General features: G+C 36.8%; 3 protein-coding genes, 1 long non-coding RNA gene and 1 pseudogene across 5 annotated transcripts; 2 read left to right on the plus strand and 3 right to left on the minus strand.

Moving 5' to 3' along the window:
- Positions 1-1,171: 1,171 nt before the first annotated feature.
- On the plus strand, positions 1,172-8,292 carry LOC120014444 (floral homeotic protein AGAMOUS). Of its 2 annotated transcripts, XM_038866398.1 has the most exons (9): positions 1,179-1,341; positions 1,643-1,886; positions 6,031-6,112; positions 7,068-7,129; positions 7,221-7,320; positions 7,433-7,474; positions 7,605-7,646; positions 7,775-7,941; positions 8,040-8,292. In XM_038866398.1, the coding sequence occupies exons 2-9, from the start codon at positions 1,657-1,659 to the stop codon at positions 8,041-8,043; spliced, it is 729 nt and encodes a 242-aa protein (XP_038722326.1). In that variant the 5' UTR covers positions 1,179-1,341; positions 1,643-1,656; the 3' UTR covers positions 8,044-8,292. The 2 variants fall into 2 exon arrangements, with proteins under 2 accessions (XP_038722327.1, XP_038722326.1); XM_038866399.1 differs by lacking the exon at positions 8,040-8,292 and having other exon boundaries at positions 1,172-1,341; positions 7,775-7,945.
- A 178-nt stretch (positions 8,293-8,470) lies between these two features.
- LOC120014080 lies at positions 8,471-9,944 on the minus strand (annotated as a pseudogene).
- An 875-nt stretch (positions 9,945-10,819) lies between these two features.
- Positions 10,820-13,727, plus strand: LOC120014650. Its single transcript, XR_005471593.1, has 3 exons — positions 10,820-11,759; positions 12,491-12,571; positions 13,591-13,727. It is a non-coding gene; the product is annotated as an uncharacterized LOC120014650 (long non-coding RNA).
- On the minus strand, positions 11,757-12,569 carry LOC120014649 (GDSL esterase/lipase At1g29660-like). Its single transcript, XM_038866662.1, has one exon. The coding sequence runs from the start codon at positions 12,374-12,376 to the stop codon at positions 11,810-11,812; it is 567 nt and encodes a 188-aa protein (XP_038722590.1). The 5' UTR covers positions 12,377-12,569; the 3' UTR covers positions 11,757-11,809.
- Positions 13,346-20,309, minus strand: LOC120014648 (GDSL esterase/lipase At5g45670-like). The gene is made up of 5 exons (XM_038866661.1): positions 19,983-20,309; positions 19,137-19,261; positions 14,276-14,521; positions 13,926-14,181; positions 13,346-13,838 (listed from the first exon to the last, which is right to left on the minus strand). The coding sequence occupies exons 1-5, from the start codon at positions 20,221-20,223 to the stop codon at positions 13,615-13,617; spliced, it is 1,092 nt and encodes a 363-aa protein (XP_038722589.1). The 5' UTR covers positions 20,224-20,309; the 3' UTR covers positions 13,346-13,614.
- Positions 20,310-21,200: the final 891 nt, after the last annotated feature.

The following is a 21,200-nucleotide window of genomic DNA, read 5'->3' on the forward strand; positions in this document are numbered from 1 at the left end:
CTAATTAGAGCCTTAGAGGTGGGTATGGGAATAGTGACTAGTCTTCCCAGAACAATGTGTGATGTGGTATGACAAAGGTGCACAATAAATAAAACCTTCATATTGTGGACCCTATTACCCTAATATCAAAGGACAAATTTTGATGGCTCTTCTCTATAGGATTCTGTATTTGCTAATTGGACTTTGGTAGTAGTATTGAGAACCCCTAGAATCACCTATTCAAAAAATACCATCACAATAAATGGTAGCTTTTTAGTGCCAAAATCCATGTAGAATGTCATAGAAGATTTTGAAAGTTATGGAATCCATATAGTAGATGCTAATATATTTATAGAGAGAGAGTGTGAGACTATTTTTTGAAATTTGAGCTTGCAAAGAAGCAATCTTACAACAATAATGGAAATCAGAACAAAAGGGCATGATTTAGAGGGAAGAAAACTCCAATAGCTTGGATTGGCACATTTTGCCAAAGTAATCGCAATCGCAGTCATGAAATGAAAAGAAAGAAAGCAAAGCGAAGTACATGATGCAAAGTGCTTCACCTCTTATTACCAAAATATGAGGTTAAAGGTGTATATATATATATACACACACACATATATATATATGTGTGTGTGTGTGTGTGTGTGGAGATGTAGGAGTTGATCATGTCACATGGGAGTCCTCTTTCAGCTTTTTTTGTCATAATCCTACTGAAACTCTTATGTCTTGATTACTGTACATGGAGGATTGGTGGGGTATTGTGATAATGGGAATGAATTATTGATCTTCCCTCTCAATTTATTCTTCTAGCATCAATGAGAACAGGGAGCTTATGATTTTACTGTGAAGTTGATAAGAAAAAATTGAAGAAAAATGAAGGCCTTGATTGCAAGTGTGCAACATAGCCCTGTATGGCTGTATGTCTTTTTCACCCCCATTAATAATCTCTTTCAAAAGCTCCTCTCTTTCTCTTTCTTTCTCTGTCTGTCTGTCTTTTTCTCTCTTTATTTGTGTGCGTATGTTATGCCCTCCATCATTTCACAAGAAAAAAGAAAAAAAAAATGGAGTCTTTCAGTCTTATGAGGGCTTAATTACCCAAATTAGCCTTCTTTTCTGCTTAATCTTCAACAAACACAATTTACCAAAATAGATTACAGAATAAACTGGAAAAGTAAGTTGCAGTGGATTTTATCTATACAAATGTTATCAAGGGTCGTTGTTCTTTCTTTATAAAAACCCACCTTCTTGCTTCCATTTTCTGCATCTCCTGCGTTGAGATTTGTAGAAAGAAGAGAAAACCCACAAAGGCAGAAACCTTTGTTTCATCCACCCTTAATTATCAATTGTTTCCTCAACCAGGTTAGTGAGAGCAAAACAATGAAAACATGAATCTCATAATCTTTTCAAGTGCTTCACCTCTTTTGGGTTAATCAATCCTTTTCTCCAAAAATATTGGTTCAACCACCAATAATCCACGAGAGAATGAACCTCTGAAGCCCTATAACAGTGTATATTGCAGCTGTTACAGGATTCAATCATTTATTCCTTTCACAGCTTTAATTTGTTTTCTTTAAGAATTGCAGTGACTAGGTTTTAATCTTGGTTATTGTATGGATCTTCTATTTATTTGTTGATTTTTCTTTTTGGGATTCTGGTTCAGCAAGAGATATCATCATGTCATACCCGAATGAATCAAGCAGGGAGGACTCTCCACAGAGGAAAAATGGAAGGGGAAAGATTGAGATCAAGCGGATCGAGAACACAACTAATCGTCAAGTCACCTTCTGCAAGAGGCGCAATGGTTTGCTCAAAAAGGCCTATGAACTATCTGTTCTTTGTGATGCAGAAGTGGCTCTGATTGTCTTCTCAACCCGCGGACGCCTCTATGAGTATGCTAATAACAGGTATATAAGCTGTTTTTTTCTTTTCTTTTCTTTTCTCTTAGCAATCTCAATTGTTCATGGCATATGTTAAAAATATATGTCACTTTGTGTGTAGATTCAGCTTAATTTATTGATCTTAGTTTCTCAAATTAGTTTCTCCCTTTTAGGTTTCCACTGCTACAATGAAATGGTGTTGTTGGTTTCCTTTACTTTCTTCTCCAAAGCACAACTTTTTTTTAGTACTTTTTGTTTGATGTTTCGATGGTTGCAATTTCTGGTTTCTGCAGTGGATCTATGAGGAGATTTAAGTGAAAGAACACAATCATTTTTTTATGGTAGTAGTTTTTGATTAAGTTTCACTTGTCTTTCTTTCTTTCACTTTTGTATTTTTCCTTCAATGAGCTTTTATGGGTTTTCTTTCTTTTATGTTTTTGGAGTTCTTGACTTGATTGTGTACATAGATCTGGTGTTACATAGATGGAAATAGAAGCATTATAGTAGTGGTAGTGAGAGTATGAACAAGTGTAGGTTTTTGGGAATTTATGTAGAGGGCTGTGAGATCAGCCTCTTATGATCATCTCTTCCAATATTGCCGTTAATTATCATACTTTCCTTTCTCTTCCTTTCGTTATTCCTCTTCTTGCACACACTCTCTCTTTGAATGTACATCTCTGTATGTGTGTCATATATGAAGCTAAAGACAAGGCCTACAACAAAAGCTGTCACAATTCCCATTACTCCCCAAACCCTTCCCATCTCTTGACACTTCCTTAATAGCACGTCAGTTGCTCATCAAGTACACTGTCAAAAACCCAATTGAAAAACCAAATTAGGGTTTCAAAAAACCCCCAAAATCCCATATGGGTTTTCTTCTATCTCCCTTTTCCAACCAGTTAAAACCGAATCTGGTCATGATAATCCATACCCAATTCAGTGTCTCCCTAATCCCAAGTCAAATTACACAAATCTCAATCTAACCCATGTAGGAAGTCCAACTTTCTATAGTCTAACATTCCCAAATTAGGGTTTTTTTTTATTAGCTAACCCTAAAAGTAAATCTAGGGATGTATCCTTCCAAAACCAACCTAATCTCCCCAAAAAAATTTCTCTGAAATTACCATTGGTGAGGAGCGGTAACTATAGTTAGGGTTTGATGGCCCAGACCAAGACCAAGATGAGATTTTTCAAAAAGTTATATAGAATCTTTGATCACGTCACACACGATTTTTTCCAGTTCTTCGATATGACAAAAGGGTTTTTGTGATGAATTCAACTGGGTTCTCTTTTTTTCATCATCTGAACTCCAAAGTTTCAGTCTTTAGACGGTTTCAATATCAAAGATCAATTTTTTTTTTGGCTTCTGTCCTCTCTCTCTTAGTTAAATTGTTTTTTTGCTATGGTACAAAAAAAAAGAGGGATGGGCTAATCAAGGATGCTCAACTGGGTTGTAATGATGATGCAACTGTTGAGATGGTAGAGTATGCTTTGATTTTTTTTAAGATCTTGCCGTAGATATATTTGTGCAAGTTTCTAGAGAGAGAGAGAGTGTGTGAGAGAGAGAGTGAAGGGTGCAGAGAGACAACGTACGACAACTGCGAGCCAATGAGAGAGTTCTGAACATCTTGGCTTGTTTCATGGAATTGGGAAGGGCCAACTGCAAATGGACGGCTCTGATCCATTCAGACTTACAGACAAAGAAAAGACTGATTACACATTTTATATGTACTTCCTTTCATTTTCAATTATTTTAATTAAAATACAGATTTATTGACTTTATTGAAAAAATCGAGGAGGTTAATAGGGTCTGGTTGGGGGGAATTATCCACTGAGTATTGGGTTTCTTCCACGTGGAAGAGTTATAGCCGTGGATGGGGAATAACCAATGGTATTGTTGGAAGAAGTGTCGACCTGGCAGAGGCAGCCAATCAGTAGCTCGAGGATGTTAAGGTATCAGCGGGTGTTGCGTGATTTTATTACAGTATTTATCACATCTGGGTCACATTGTGAGTGAGTTATGACTGAAAGTCTGACTCAAAAAAAGTGAGATTTGGCTTTAGGGTTTCGTATTAGAATCAGTTAACTCAGAGAGTTGATTGATTTGACCATCATCTTCTTTCTTTTGCCTTCCCTAAGCTTGACCAGCTTGAACCCTTGAACCAGGTCAATTGTCCAGGTGTGGAATCCTAATAGGCTCACTGATGATTGGTTTTTTTTTTTTTTTTCCTGAAATGTAATGCAGCTGATATTTTATCATTTAATATATTATATTTTTCAAAAAAAAAATCTTTTGAGTTAATATTTAGTGCCTATTTGAAGTAATTTTTCTTTTACTTATGTAGTGCCTATTTGAATCAATATAGTCCATTAGGGTTCTAAATTTGACATTGAAGTCACTTTTTCTTGCATATATATAATCAGAAGTTGAAGTATTTTAGCTTAATTGCTTGAAATGCTTTTGATATTTTATATTGCTTTTTGTTCAATACTTATTTTGTGCCAACTTGGATTAGTCAGTGGTATAATAATTTTCCTTTCTGCACATTCTGAAATTCATGTTCATCAGAAAAAGGTATATGCTGTTTTGAAATGTGAAATGTTTATCTCACATGTAAATATGGGCTAAATAGCAATGAAATTGCAATGCCCTTATGAACTATAATTATGTAACAATGAGCATAAAGTTTGTATGAGGATTTTGAGTCTTAAACAAACCAGTCCTATGGCAATTGATGAACTTTTAGAAAACTTTTCAACTTTTGTTGTCTGTTTGTGTAAAAAGGATTCTTGTTTGTCCGCTTAAAATTTTACGACTAAATATAAAATAGATTTTTACATAATTTTTTTTTATCTCATTACTTTTCCTTTTGTTTGGAACTCTTTAATATGCAAAAGTTAAGCAGATCTTACCTCCAAATAATAAGTGAAAAGACTATTTTAGGAATTGAACCTGTAACATTTGGTGGCTTGCACCTTTGTAACTCTACAATTGATCACATATTTGCCTAATATATATATATATATGTATGTATGTATGTATGTGTATATACTAATTCAAACACAATCTCTATGCACTTCCATTAAAAATGTAGACGATTTGACTTTTTAAAAGAAACATATAAGTTCTCTGTTGGATCTGATCAAGTCTATATCTTTAGTTTGTGTATTTCACCACCACAGTTGTTGATACTTGTGTAATTTTAAAACATTAGGTGAATAACCTTTCTTTTCTTTTTTCTTTTTTTTTATATTCATTAGTAAAAATCTAAATTAATTTTTTTTGGATTGAATGTGAGAGTTATTGGAAAAGAATATTGATTGAAAAAAGTGAGCTTGTTCTCTTGTCATTGCAATTATGATTTCCAAAATTTTCCAATCACATTTTGTTCAAAAATCTTAATCTGCATTGTTTGAAAACACCTGCTTGGACTCTAGAAATGCACTTAAGACTGTGGAGAAGGTTGGTATGAGGAAACCTATTTGGACTCATTTAATGGATATTGGAGAATCTTATTGTTATGCAATTATACATTAATTATGACAACAAATGCTGTAATATGACTAAGCAAGATATTAAGCTAGATTTTAAACCATATCTTAGGACTTGCTTGAATTGATATGTTAGAGAATTAAGGGAGGAGGGTTAATAAGGAAGAGTAGCTTCACCTTTCTTGGATTATAAAAGAGAGAGTTAAGTGGGGTGAAGGAGGGAGGAAATTTCCCCTCACTTTAACTCTCTAACTCAATATTTTGTGACTCGCTGACTCCCCAACTTTAAGAGATTTGTGAGGTCAGAGAAAAATTTGTTTATTATTTCATAGATCATCCTTGAAGTTTTTCACTCATTCCAACTTTTGTAAGGATATTTTTGTAACTCACATCTCTTAATTCTTCCTCCCATAACTCCCCTCCCTTAACTATACTTGACTCTTCATTGTTCAACACAAGTAAAGCCTTAGAGGAGGGTTCATGGTCGTTGAGGACGGAAGATTTCGATTTTCCCCAAAATGGCACAGTGCGAGTGCATATAACTATGGAATTTTAAAATTGTATATATGTGTTCTTGCCATGAAACTTGTCTGTGTAGACAAGTTAGTCAAGCTTAATACTTATATGCATTGAAGAATGCATAAAATGCATATAATCTCACTTAATTCAATACTTGCAGTGTTAAGGCTACAATTGATAGGTATAAGAAGGCATGCTCAGATACCTCCAACAGTGGGTCTGTTTCAGAAGTTAATGCTCAGGTACATTTTCATTCATCTTCTCATGAAACATAACAGTTTTACGTATTGCACCTCAAATAGCATTTCTTCTTCTTCAGAAAACTTTTTCTCAAGGGCTAATTGCAATGAAATAGGGTACACTGTCACAAAGTACACATTCTTAATTCCTCATTCATTTCTACATTATCCAACTAATTGTTGGGGTTAATGCATTTTTGTATATCCAATTAATAACTCAAAAGAGGAATGAGAATTTTCAATATGTTTGGGTGAAGAACCTTTTAATTAATCTACTTCTATTTATCTGTAATATGTTAAGACTTTATCCCACATCGGATTGACATAACCCAAGCGAGTAGCATATAAGCAAATGTCCATGTCTTCTCACACAACCAATGTTTTCTATGAGCTTAAGAACCAATGACAACGACTCAAGAAGAACAAAGCCATGCGGGTATTTGGTCCATAGTGGATAATATTAATTTGTAGTATTTGGGTTAGATATTCTAACATAATCTGTTACCGACTTTGGTCCAAGGTGGACAATATTAGTTTGTAGTATTTGGGTTGAATATTCTAACATAATCTGTCACACTTTTCGTTGATACACAAATTAGGGTTTGGAGTATTAGAGAATCTACTCATAATCAAATTTTTGCTAATAATTGCAGAACAGAATAATAATAATGTCTATCCCCAGTAAAAATGGATATTTATGATTTGCCAATTTCAGTATCTCTAGACCATTTTGTCTCAATGGGATATTTTATATGCCCTAATAATAATATGAATCATAAGTAACTATTAACGTCGTTACATTGTCAAATACATTGTTGCTGATGACATATGAGTCTACGTACAAGCATTCTGCATTCTCATCTGAATTGAGATATTGTTTTTATCCTTATATGGAGATATAAATATATAGATTTTTAAAACCACAATGTATGAATGTTTTTTTTCTTTATTGTTACAGTACTACCAGCAAGAATCTGCAAAACTGCGTGCGCAAATTGGGAATTTGCAGAATTCGAACAGGTGATCTAAACTCTCAAGTTAACCATTGATTGATGGGATTTAGCACTGGAACCTTTGTTAATTAATTACCTGAAATCCTTATCTCTGTTAGGCAAATGCTTGGCGAGTCGCTGAGTTCTTTGAATGCCAAGGATCTCAAGAACTTGGAGAGTCGATTAGAGAGGGGAATTAGCAAAATTCGATCCAAAAAGGTATAATGCCTTTTCTTTTTCTATTCATTTAGAACCAATTGTGAATATCCCATTTTTTGTCGAACAATATTTTGACTAACAAGTTTATCTTTTTCTTGTTGTTTCCCTACAGACTGAGCTGTTATTTGCAGAAATTGAGTACATGCAGAAGAGGGTAATCCATTTGAATGCCAGCTTTGTAGTATTCAAGAATAATAGTCGTTTTTCAAGCTATGCATGTCGCATATATACACACACACACATATATTGCTCTTCTTTTCTGTTAATGAAATTTCATGTAGCAGGAAATTGATTTGCACAACAGTAACCAGCTTCTTCGAGCAAAGGTCTGGTTCTGTCTCTGTCTCTCTATATATAATATATGTGCTGGTGTTTATCGTGCATGTTAGTATCCTAATTAGCTATGTCTGGGGATTTTTCATGAGGTTGGAGCTTAATTTTGTGGATGATGCAGATAGCAGAGAATGAAAGAAACCAACAGAACATGAATCTGATGCCAGGAGGGGCTAACTACGAGAATGTCCAGTCTCAATCATTCGACGCTCGAAACTATTTTCAAGTGAATGCCTTACAGCCCACTAATCATTATCCACGCCAAGACCAGATGGCTCTTCAACTAGTGTAAGAATACCACATATTATCAATCAGACATCTATTTCCTCAATCTTCAAAGTACTGGCTACTTTATGCTTGTATGGTTCTTTCTTGCATTCTTGCAGGTAATAATAAGCTTGAAGGATCACAAGTATCTATATGATGTTCAGTAGTATTTCAGTTGTATAAAAAGCTACAGTTATGGTACAAAATTACTGACGATAAATCCTCATCTGTTAAGAGAGCATAAGTACGTACTCTCCCACCGCGTCGTAGCTTTTTACGTTCATGGTTATATTGTCTCAGACGGATTTCTTAATCTTGTTTTGTGTTGAATGCTTGTGCTTAAGATTATGTGACATATATAGATTTTCCTAATCATTTGCGTAGCCTATTCTTCTATCTGTCTTTTGATTGTGAAACAATTAGATTGTCTATATTGTCACTCTCACCAATCAGGAAACGAATAGCTTGACTGCACTTTTTTCCACCACTTGGGTTACTATAAACTTAAGATATAACAATGGAGGACGAAAAGGCGCTAGCCGGGATGGCAACGATTGTCCATCTCCCAGCAGTAGGGTCTTACCTAAAACAATCAATGTACACCAATGAATTAAGTTTAACAGATTACAATAAAAACTTCAATGTCTGATGTCGATCGGGGTATCCATGGCGACTAACTACAACTGAGATAGGCCATTGATATCCATGGGATGCACATCAGATGGATTGATAGCACTATATGACCCAACTGCGGTTAAAAGATTTGCAGCTTCAGTTGGATGAAATGCATCCCAGAACAAGCTCATGTTCCGATTCGGGCATGGCTTTGTGAGAGGAGTACACATACCAAATTGATTCACTTGACAACACAAGGGCGCCGGACCATTAGCACCACTGACAACTGCAGAAATCGATTAACCATATAAGAGTAAAACACTTATTACTACCAAACCCAACAATGAAGTTTATATATATATATGTATATGTACCTGGTATGGATTTTGAAATGTTAGCTGACATTGCCAGAACATCAATGAAGATAAACTTTGCGCCGGTTAGCTTCTTGTTGAGTTGATCGACAAGCAGTTTGAGTTGGTCGTTAAAAAGCTGGACTGCAGCGTTCATTTTGTCGACGCATAAGGCCCCGTTGGTGCCAAACATTGTGATTGCAAATGGAGTGCAGCCTACAGGTCCTACTCCAAACAAGCTAATCTTTCTTGCTCCATAATTGTACAAAGTCGTCAATTGTTGGTAATATTGTTCAACGAGAACATGTGCAAACTGTTCTACTGTATATCGCTTGCTTGTGTCGTAAAATAGGGGCATAAAATAGTTGTTAATGAAATCATTAGAGCCAATGTCTAGTGTATATAAACACTTGTTCAGGAGATCAGTAGTTTGGTTTTGATTTCCCAGTATTTCAGTCATTCTTGAGATTGTCGTTCCATGGTTTTTCAATTGTGCATTTAAGCAGATGCGCTCACCCTGCAAAATTAGTACACTTTTATGTTATATATATATGTATGTATGTATCCAAATTTAGGTAAGGTTTGTGTAACTAAATAATTACCAAAATCTGTCCGGTTTCGTCGCGAATTCCAGATCCACCTGATGCATAATTGACACCTTCAAGTATCTCATTGCCTTTGGCAGTTGCAAAGGGAGGAATGAATTTACCAAATCCCAGAAGTTGTGCTGCAATGAGCAATTCATTTTCCATTAGCAAGTGGAACGGAAATCACGCTTACCTACCAAAAAAAAGAAAAAAGTAAGAGCGAACCAATGATATCAACGGTGGTTCGACCATTGGTGAATCTTCCGGTTGGTCCGGCAGGGAAGTCTACCCCGTACGGTGGATAGTTAACTTTGGCTGTTGTGTTAAGGGCATTATTATTGCCATTGTCGGCCAAAGAATCTCCGAAAATGAAGTAACAAGGAACTCTTCGGACTCCATGAACAAAACCATAGTTTGGAAGAAGAAGTAGCAGAAGCTGAAAGACCAAGAAATATTGTAACTTTGCCATCTATACAAACAAATTGAGAGATGATGAGGCTTTAAGGTGTGATATAATTAATAAAAATGGCAAACTTATTATTACACATATAAGCCACTCAAAATATAGATAGTAAGGCCAGACAGATTGGGAATGCCAGAGATTTTGCAATATTTCAGGAACAACGTCGATTGGACAACCCACAAAAACTGCTTATATGCACAAGTAATGCTTTACCACCAAATTGATTTATAAGCCTTCATCTCGTCTATCATTGTCAAGAAAATTAATTGGTAACGGACTTTTGGGGGAAATGGATGCAAAAGTTAGGATTATTTAGGCACAAAAAGTTTGGTATATTTAAGAAACAATTAATTGGGCACGACTTTGATGCATGTGTGCCTAGGTATAGAGATGTAATGTGGGCCGGAGGGCCTGTCTCGGCACGGCCCACAGGGTTGCCCGCCTTGTTTTGTGGGCTGGCCTGCCCGTCCTTTAGAGTTCACGGGCCATGTCTAGTCAACCCGCAAACTTACGACATTGTTGTGCTTAGGGGTGTATATCTGGTTTTCAAACTTAGCCTAACTCGAAACTTATCGGGCAGGCTCGAAATATTTTTTATTGGTCTGAGTCATTCCTGATCCTATAATTTCATAACAAGGTCGGGTTTCGAGTACTTGTTTTCATAATTTTCAGATAATCGAGTCACCCAATAATAATCATCAACTGGTTCAATTTAGGAGTTTTTTCTTAAGGATTTTCAGTATTATGGTGGGTCATAGCCCATAAGGGCCCATACATCATGCAAAGCCAACGGTAGGCCAAAGCCCTGTTGGGGCCCATATGTTACTTTATGCCCACATATTCGTAAGGATTAAGCCGGTCCATTGGAATTGCGAGGCCCATTTAGCAATTTCACGAAGGTGGCGAGGAGCCGAGGACTCCGTCCGCTCGCGCTTAACACCTCTCTTAGAATCGGACCGACGAAACTAGAGGAAATCTACCGGTATCCCTCTATTTCTTGTGTTCAATTTTGTTGTTTCTAATTCTCTGGATGTTCCTGTCGGCGGGTTTGTGTTTTTGTTTTGTTGTAATTTACAGGTTCAATCTTTGTTCGAAAATGTTTTGTTTTTGTTGTGTTGATTTAATCATATCTGGGTTTATCTGTTATTGATTTTTCTTTCATATCTACATTAACGCTATCATGCATCCTTAATTTGATATGAAATATGCGAATACCCTGTGTTTACTTTGCTTTCTTCAGTGCCTGCTTAATCTGTTCTTTACATTTTCGACTAAACAAGGATAACATTCTCCAAAACAATGGCATGTTTTTGGTGCTTTGTTCATTAATTTTCATTGCATGCGCAAAATTTCTTCATCTAAGACTGAAGCTAAAGTAATGCTATTAGCAATGTGTTTGATATTTTGCGCTTTCTTCAGTGGCTGCTGCTGAACTTGTGTAGTAGTATTATAATTGAATCTGTTATTACATTTTTGACTAAACAAGGGAAAACATTCTCCAAAAAAGCAACAACATGCGGCAACACGCAGGTTGCCTGCTAGTGATCTATTAAACTATTGTCCACGAGCTAAATAAGCTGGGTCAGCATGATTTTTAACATGCTTGTAAACTGCTCATTCGTAACCACAAATGCTAACCTTAACTGCTTCATTAGAGAATTGTTTTGATAACACCGTATGATACTTTTGCAGTAATGATGTTTGCAGCTTCAGTAGGATGAAATCCATCCCAGAACAGGCTCACGTGCCTAAGAAAACATGCATCGCTGGAAGGCAGACATTGATCAACTTCATTTACTCCACAGCACGTAGCTGTCATTGGTTTGAACTCTAATTAAGACCAACAACAAAAATTGTTCTGTTATTGCTTGCTATAAACAAGTCATGTATGATAATGGATTAAATGTTTGACTGATATGCGTACCCGGAAAATGTTTCGGCAATTGCATTATCATACCCAACATGTTGACATAAACAAATTTTGCATCTTCCAATTCTATTCTGAGTTGTTCGATAAGCAATTTGAGTTGATCGTTGAAAAGCTGGGCTGCATCGTTCAATTTGTTGACGCATAAGGTGCCATTGGTGCCATAAGTCTTAATTGCATGTGGTGTGCAACCTATAGGCGCCATTCCAAACAATGCAAACTTCCTTGCTCCATAACCATATAAAATCCTCATTTGTCGAGAAAATTGTTCCATAAGAACACCTGCATATTGCTCTAGAGTGTATTGGGTGCTTGTGTTGTAATGTTGGGGCATGAAATAGTTGTTTAGGTAATCATTACTGCCTACTTGAACCGAATACAAGCACTTGTTTAGTTGCTGGGTGGCTTTGTCTTGATTCCCTAGTATCCCAACCATCTTTGAGACTGTATTTTTGTGATTTCGTAATTGCTCATTTATGCAGATGCGGCGACCCTGCAAATAGTCAGGCATACAATTGTATTAGTGAATACAATTATTCGATGTAGATGCATTTTTAACATTTTTGTTGGTATTATATTTAATTTATAATATATGGCTAATAAATCTTTACCAATTGTTTCCCAGTTTCGTCTCGAATGCCAGCTGAACCGGAGGCATAATTCACGCCTTTGAGTACAGCAGAGCCGTTTGCCGTTGCCCAGGGAGGTATGTAGTCATCGAAACCCAAAAACTCAGCTGTGAAATTATAAATTGCTGGATTAGCATTATAAATAGATGGACTTTTTTAGTACTGAGAAATAGATAAAATGTTTTGGTGATCCTTTAAACTCTCCTCTCCTCTTACTGAGAACCACTGGTTTTGGATTAGGATGAATTATTTTAGCCAAGACCAGAGACTCAAAATGTTTGTTCCTTTTTTTTTTTGTGAAATGCAAAATGGCAAGAAGTAATGGTAACGATAAGAACTTACAAATCACATCGACGATGGTTCGACCATTGCAAAACCGTCCGGTTGGTCCATCGGGAAAGTCTATACCATAAGGTAGATAGTTAACTTTGGCCGATGTATTAAGGTTGTTATTATTTCCATTATCGGACAATGAGTCTCCAAAGATGAAATAGCAAGGCACTTTTGGCTCTCCATGGACACCAATTCTCAAGTTTGACAGAAGAAAGACCAGAAAGCATAACGTGCACCTGAAACTGCAACCCATATCTACAAAGAAATTTCAAACATACGTTTGCAGAAGATATGCTGAGAATTTATATATTTAGGCAAATAAATATTGAAGATTTATATATAGTCCAGTCAAAAGTGGAGAAATAATAGGAATGCCAGTGATTTTTCCTTGCTCTGTGATTGTAAAAAGCACAAAGTGTGCCATAACGAACACATTTTAGCAAGGATCACATATAGAAGAACTGCCAAATGAGAGGTGATAATAAGAGTACATTAGATGAAACTGTAAGACTGCCTCATAAACAAAAGTTTTAGGTTTTATAATTCTTTTCATGGATCTAACATACAGGGACAGAAGCAGAACACTCTGTTTCAGTAAAGTGATAGAGAGACTATATTCATATGTTGCTTACATTGACATTCACACTTGCAACAATGAAAATTATTACACTCCGGAGATATGGCTACACTTTATCAAATCACAATTACAACACAATAATAGAGAAAATAATACGAAAATTCTTTCTTTTTTTGTTCTTTTCAGCATCCAGTACCAGCAACACCATGGTCAGAGCAGTGCCAACCGGCGGATATCGAAGGGATAAGCGTCGGACGCAGACTGAGCAGCGTATGCTCTTCTGGCAATAATGCTGTTTGCAGCCTCAGTTGGGTGAAATGCATCCCAAAACAGATACTCATCCCTGTTCTGGCAAGGCGTCTGCGCCGGTAGACATGTAATTTGCCCATTGTTCCTCCCAACTCCGCAACACCCGGTATTTGTCACCCGTAAACCTGAAATTAAGAATATTTAAACAAACCCCATAAACTTACTTATCAATATATATATATACAGAAATACTACTGTTTCATTATACGCACCATAAGCACCCGGATTTGATAACAAATCTTGGTTAATCCCAAATGAATTGATGAAGATAGATCTCGCGTCGGTGAATTGATTGTTGAATTCATCAACTAGAGATATAAGCCTGTTGTTGAATATCTGATTAGCATCATTAACCCTCTTAACACAGGTTCTTCCATCCGGGCTGTTCTGGGCCAACTGGTTTGGACTGCACCCTATCTGCCCTATTCCAAACAACACAAGCTTTCTTGCTCCATAGTCATACAAACTCTGTACCATCCATATATACAACATATCATCACTCAAATTGCACAAAACATATGTAAAATTGAGATATGAATTAATAGAGAAAAATAGAACTGACTCTCAGTTGGGTAGAGTAACGGGCAATGAGGTCGTCGGCGTATTCGTCCGGCGTGTACTGGTTGCCGGTGTTGTAGTAGAGTGGCATGAAATAGTTGTTGAGGTAGTCATTGCTGCCCATCCCAATTGAGTATATACACTTGCTTAGGTATTGTGCAGCCGAGTCTTCATCACCTAACAAGTTCACTACTTGTGACACTGTGTTTTGATAATTCGTCACTTGCCCACTAAACGTAATCCGACCACCCTACAATGAACACAATCATATATGTCAAATCACAGCTGTATAATATCAAGCAAGAAGTCAATAATATCAAGCAAGAAGATCACAGTTGTATAATATCAAGCAAGAAGTCAATTCAAAGATTCAGCAAGGTTATAGGAGTCTAATTGTAGAAAGAAGTCAATGATTAGTTCCTAAAATCACTCTGTAAAATATTTCATTATTCTCTGTATATAATTAGTCTATCACGACATATTGAAAAGGTAATAAGATTATTCAACTCTTCCAACTTTGAGATGGTATCAGAGGAGTCGATATTGACCGTCTCTTAATCAAACCCTACTCATTCATTCATCACCAAACACAGTCTGTTGAAACTCATTATCTTCTCATTCTTGAGTCATCATCATGACAAGTGAAGATGTCTCTCCCAAATCAAATTCAATCCCTCAGATTGTCACCATACAAGGAGACAATTCCAACTTCTCAACTGGCATAAAGTTAGATGAAAATAACTATTCTCTAAGGCACCAAGTCATGGAGATGAAAATTGTTGGACGAGAAAAACATGGTCACCTAACCGGTGATACTATCCAACCTGCAGCTACAGATCCAGCATACAACAAGTGGAGTGCATCAGATTGTCAAATTAAGAGTTGGCTAGTTGATGCCATGCACCCCAGTCAGATGAAACGATTCATTCGTTATGATACAGCCAAGCAAGTATGAGATGCCATCAAGAAAACATACTCTGATGGTTCTGATGAGGCAAAGATTTATGATCTACATCGACAATCATTTATGATGAAACAGAATGGTAGATCAGTTGCAACATACTATAGTGATCTCACAGAGATATTTCAGGAACTTGATCAGTTAAGCCCCAGCAACATGCAACACCCAGAAGATATGGAAACAAGACGCAAGGAGATTGACCGTCTTCGAGTTTATATTTTTCTTGCAGGTTTGGACAATAATTTTGATCAAATCCGAGGAGAAATTTTAAGGATGGAGCCTAAACCTGAACTCGGGGCAGTATATGCACATATTAAAAGAGAGAGTAATCGTCAAGGCACTATGTCTGAAGCAGATTCCACATCGGAAACCGTAGCCTTGGCTACCACAAGGTATAAGCAATCTCGCTCTCAGAATTCAGGTGCTACTCGTAACAGAACTCCAATGAAGTGTGCAAAATGTGGTCTTGAAAATCACACAATTAAAGGATGTTACGAGATTATTGGTTATCCAGAAGGATGGGTTCATAAAGGCCGAAAGAAGGAACCAAGTCGGGCTTCATTCGTCTCTGCTAGACCATCCCAGGAGAAAGACTCTGAACTTCCATCAGGTACATCTGAATCCAAGGCTTTGGCGACCTCAGGTACTTCTTCACTTACTTATAATAGATCATGGATTATTGACACTGGTGCTACTGACCATATGACATCTAGCTCAATTGGATTACACTCCACAAAATCATCATCTCAAACTCATGTTACTAGTGCAAATGGAACCACTTCCCAGGTTTTGGAAGAAGGGTCCCTCTCTCTTACACCTTCATTAAACCAAGATCACATCTTGGTTGTCCCTTCCCTAGACTATAATTTGTTATCTGTTCCTCAGATTATTGATTCCCTTAATTGCACTGTGTGTTTTTGGCCATCTTATTGTCTTTTTCAGGATCTACTCACCAGGGCCGTGATTGGATGTGGTACTAGGAAGGGAAAGTTGTATTATTTGGACCTATCAGATGATTGCAGTAGCAGATTGAGTCGTGTGCATCATGTAAGAGGTACAGAGTCAGATAGAATAAAGCAGATTTGGTTATGGCACAAGCGACTTGGACATGCTTCCTTTGGTTACCTAAAACTTTTATTTCCAGATTTATTTTCTCAATTTGATTTATCAGACTTTCATTGTGAAACTTGCATTTTCGCCAAAAGTCATCGTGTTTCTTACCTATTGAGATTAAATAAAAGTTCTATACCTTTCATGGTTGTCCATTCGGATGTTTAGGGACCATCAAGAGTTCTCACTATTAGTGGCTTTAAGTGGTTTGTGACTTTTATAGATGACTACACCAGGATGACATGGGTATTTCCCATGAAACAGAAAAGCGAAGTTACTGCAAAATTCAAACAATTTCATCAGTATGTTGCTACACAGTTTGATAGGAAGATCATAACACTACGGTCAGATAATGACAGAGAGTATGTCAACAATGATCTTTCTTATTTTTTTAACCAACAAGGGATTGTTCACCAAACCACATGTGCTTATACGCCACAGCAGAATGGTGTAGCAGAACGAAAGAATCGCCATCTCCTAGAAGTTACTCGTGCATCTTTATTCGAGGCTTATATGCCCCACAAATTTTGGGGGGAGGCTCTTTGTTCTGCAGCTTACCTCATCAATCGGACACCATCCAGTACTCTCCAATATCAAACTCCATTTCAATCATTGACCAACCTTCTCACAGTGCCACCTACACCAAACCTTGAACCACGGATTTTCGGGTGTGTTGCTTACATTCAGTTACATACTCACCAACGTAGCAAGCTGGACCCATGTGCATTACGTTGTGTCTTTGTAGGCTATGCTACCACTCAAAAAGGCTACAAGTGTTTCCATCCACCTACACAAACCTTATATGTTACATTTGATGTTACTTTCAATGAAAGTGAATTTTATTACTCAAGGAACACTTCTGAGCATCCTCTGCAGGGGGAGAACTCTATCTTTGCAGAAGATACTCAAAACCAAGTTGTCCATGTTTCCCAGTGTCCCGATGGTAATATTGATGGGTCAACTAATCCTGTGGAAGAACAACTTCAAGTAGGTCAAACCATGAGGGACGAAGAGCAAGGACCAGAAAATCAAATTTAGAGCAGATGGAGCAATTGAACGATACAAAGCAAGACTGGTGGCAAAGGGGTATACTCAGACATATGGAATTGACTATTGGGAGACGTTTGCACCTGTAGCTAAAATCAACACAATTCGGGTACTTATCTCATTGGCAGCCAACCTAGATTGGCCTTTACATCAATTTGATGTAAAAAATGCTTTTTTACATGGAGACCTAGAAGAAGAAGTCTATATGGATCCTCCTCCCGGGTGCAAGATGGAGCCAAGTCAGAGCAACATGGTATGCAAACTCAAAAAGTCTCTTTATGGATTGAAGCAATCACCCCGAGCATGGTTTGGAAGGTTCAGCAAATCAATGAAGAATTTTGGCTACAAACAATGCAATTCTGACCACACTCTCTTCTTGAAACATAAGAAAGGTAAGATAACTGCACTCATTGTGTATGTTGATGACATGGTAGTTACAGGGAATGACCCAGAAGAGAAGGAAGCGTTGCAACATTATTTAGCAGCTGAGTTTGAGATGAAAGATCTCGGCGAACTAAAGTATTTCTTGGGCATTGAAGTGGCACGTTCAAAGCAAGGAATATTTCTATCACAACGAAAATATGTCCTTGACCTTCTAACCGAAACTGGAATGTTAGCCTGCCAACCAATAGAGACTCAAATGGAGGTGAATCTTAAACTTCATGAAGATGCTGAACAAGTACCTACCAATAAAGAACGATATCAACGTCTTGTTGGTAAGTTGATTTACTTATCACATACAAGACCTGACATAGCATATCCTGTTAGCGTCGTAAGTCAATTTATGCATGCACCGAGAGAGGCTCACATGGATGTTGTGATTCGAATTCTGAGATATCTTAAATCTGCCCCGGGGAAAGGATTGATGTTCTCAAAACATGTTCATCTTGATGTTAAAGGGTATGCAGATGCAGATTGGGCCGGTTCAGTTACTGATAGAAGATCAACATCTGGTTACTTTACTTTCGTGGGAGGCAATTTAGTCTCATGGCGTAGTAAGAAACAGAACGTGGTGGCTAGGTCAAGTGCTGAAGCAGAATATAGGAGTATGGCACATGGAATATGTGAACTACTCTGGATAAGAAATTTGATGAGAGAATTGGGGTTCAAACAAAAAGGAGTAATGCAATTGTATTGTGATAACAAGGCTGCAATAGACATCTCACATAATCCAGTGCAACATGATAGGACCAAGCATGTTGAGATTGACAGACATTTCATTAAGGAGAAACTCGAGGCCAAGATCATTGAGGTACCATTTGTCAAATCTGAGGATCAACTTGCAGATATTCTCACCAAAGCAGTTACAGGCAGAATCTTTCACAGCTCACTTAGCAAGTTGGGCATTAAAGACATATATGCACCAACTTGAGGGGGAGTGTCAAATCACAGCTGTATAATATCAAGCAAGAAGTCAATAATATCAAGCAAGAAGATCACAGCTGTATAATATCAAGCAAGAAGTCAATTCAAAGATTCAGCAAGATTATAGGAGTCTAATTGTAGAAAGAAGTCAATGATTAGTTCCTAAAATCACTCTGTAAAATATTTCATTATTCTCTGTATATAATTAGTCTATCACGACATATTGAAAATGTAATAAGATTATTCCACTCTTCCAACTTTGAGAATATATGTAAGTCATATATATATATATATATATATATATATATATATATATATATATATATATATATATCCATATAATTTGATTTGGTTAATTTAAGGATGATTATTGATTAATTACCAGTTGGCGGCCGGTTTCCTCTCTGATTCCAGCTGCTGCTGATGCATAATTCACTCCTTGTAGAATTTCATCACCATTTGCACTTGCATAAGGACCAATGATTGAATCAAACCCCAAAAGCTCAGCTGGCCATGGTTAAAAATATGTAAGTTAGTATCAAACTTAATTAATGGTAATTATGATTATTGACATAAATTGACGATTCCCCACAAATATAATTGTAGAGACATGACTTCAATCAGTATTATTGTCAATTTGTCATGTTCTACTATATATGTGTACGAGCTAGGGACCCACTAATATTTATGAGCTTCATAATTTTTAAAAGTGAATATTGAGGTTACGTAATTTCCTAAAATTTGTAATTCGCATTCAATGGCAGAGAAAACGTCTCACAAATTTTAAAAATAGAAAAACAAAAATATGATGTGGTGTGATGTGATGTGACACAACTCTCAGACCATTGGATTCAAATTGTAAATTTTCAAATTTAAAATGAATTGCAGAGCCCTAAATCCACTGAATTCCGACTAATTCGCTCATCTATTGTTCATTGATTGGCATGCCATCAAACTGAGTTCAATTCCCACTGATAGTACTACTCTTGTCGTCACACATTAGGTTTTGATCTAACTTATCATATCATCCACTTGCACCGACTCCAAAATTTTCTTCTTAGTCTAACGTAGAGAAAAATAAAAGCGATAGAGCTCAATCAACTAAGTGATGTCACTATAGTTAATTCGAATCCATAAGCCACTCTCCTATTCAGTTATACCGATGGATGTGTGCATGCAGTGATGCAGGTTTACTCTAAGTCTAGTTAGAGAGAAAGAGAGAGCTCACCGACAAAGTCGACGGTGGTTCTACCATTGCAGAAGCGACCGGTGGGGCCGTCGGGGTAGTCAATGCCATAGGGCAAATAATCAGCTCTAGCCAAAGATGAAAGCTGATTGTTGTTGCCATTATCCACAAGGGAGTCACCAAATATGAAGTAACAAGGTACTTGTGGTTCAGCTTTACTAGTACTCACATATTGCATACCAACAACCAACAAACCCAAACACACCGCTCTCCACATCTTCATATTCCACCCACCAAAAATGGAATACGAATTTTATCAAGTGAAGAAATGTTGAGACGGCTGGCCTGGCTGTGTGTGATGACTTTGAATTAATGCTAAGAATATATATATATATATATATATATATATATATATATAGAGAGAGAGAGAGAGAGAGAGAGAGAGAGAGAGAGAGTGGAGCACTGGAGCTAGAAGCAATGGATAATGAACTAATAAAGCATAGAGCTTTTACAGTTGAGGGAGTTGGTTAGGGCATTTAATTTTACGCGGATGTGATGTGTGTTGAAAGTGTGGATTTGGGTTAGGGCAGGCAGGAGCAGCTATTGCCCAATTTTCTTTTGGTTGAATGGATCGATCCGACAGATGATTATATATATTTGTCGGTAGTTGGCAGTTTGGCCATAACTCAATAATCATTTTGGAAATTAATTGACTAATTCTAATGCAAATTGAGATCCATTGTAAGTTTATAACTTAATTATAGATGAATTCCGCGTCTATAAAAGTTGTTAGAAAATCTGTGTTGTCCGCTTTAATATTCAAGGTTAGCTCGCAGGTTTATCCTTCCTTCCCCTTCTCCAAGTGTATTTGTGTATTGCCTAGTTAGGAGCAATATTAATGGTATTTCATAATTAATATAACAAAAGTCATTAGCTGTAAAACGAGAAAACAAAAATCTCTAAAAAATGTTTTTAGTAAATTAAGTACACGCATTTGTTGATGAAATAAAAATCATTTTCAATCCGATTATTGAAATGACAAGTGGACCCCATTGTTTCGATCTCACATATTCCAAATCAATAGTAAAAATATAAATCAGAATTTTAGGTCGAGACGAAATTGCTGACTTGGGCAGTTATATATTATCCTATCTCGGACAAAAACACCACGAATTTCAACCCCCAAGGAGCTTAATATTATTGACTGGACCTGGTCCAAAAAGGACGATGGTGACACTGTTTTTTACATGCATGCACACA

Source organism: Tripterygium wilfordii, chromosome 14 (genome assembly GCF_013401445.1).
Source record: "Tripterygium wilfordii isolate XIE 37 chromosome 14, ASM1340144v1, whole genome shotgun sequence".
Classification (NCBI taxonomy): Eukaryota; Viridiplantae; Streptophyta; class Magnoliopsida; order Celastrales; family Celastraceae; genus Tripterygium; species Tripterygium wilfordii.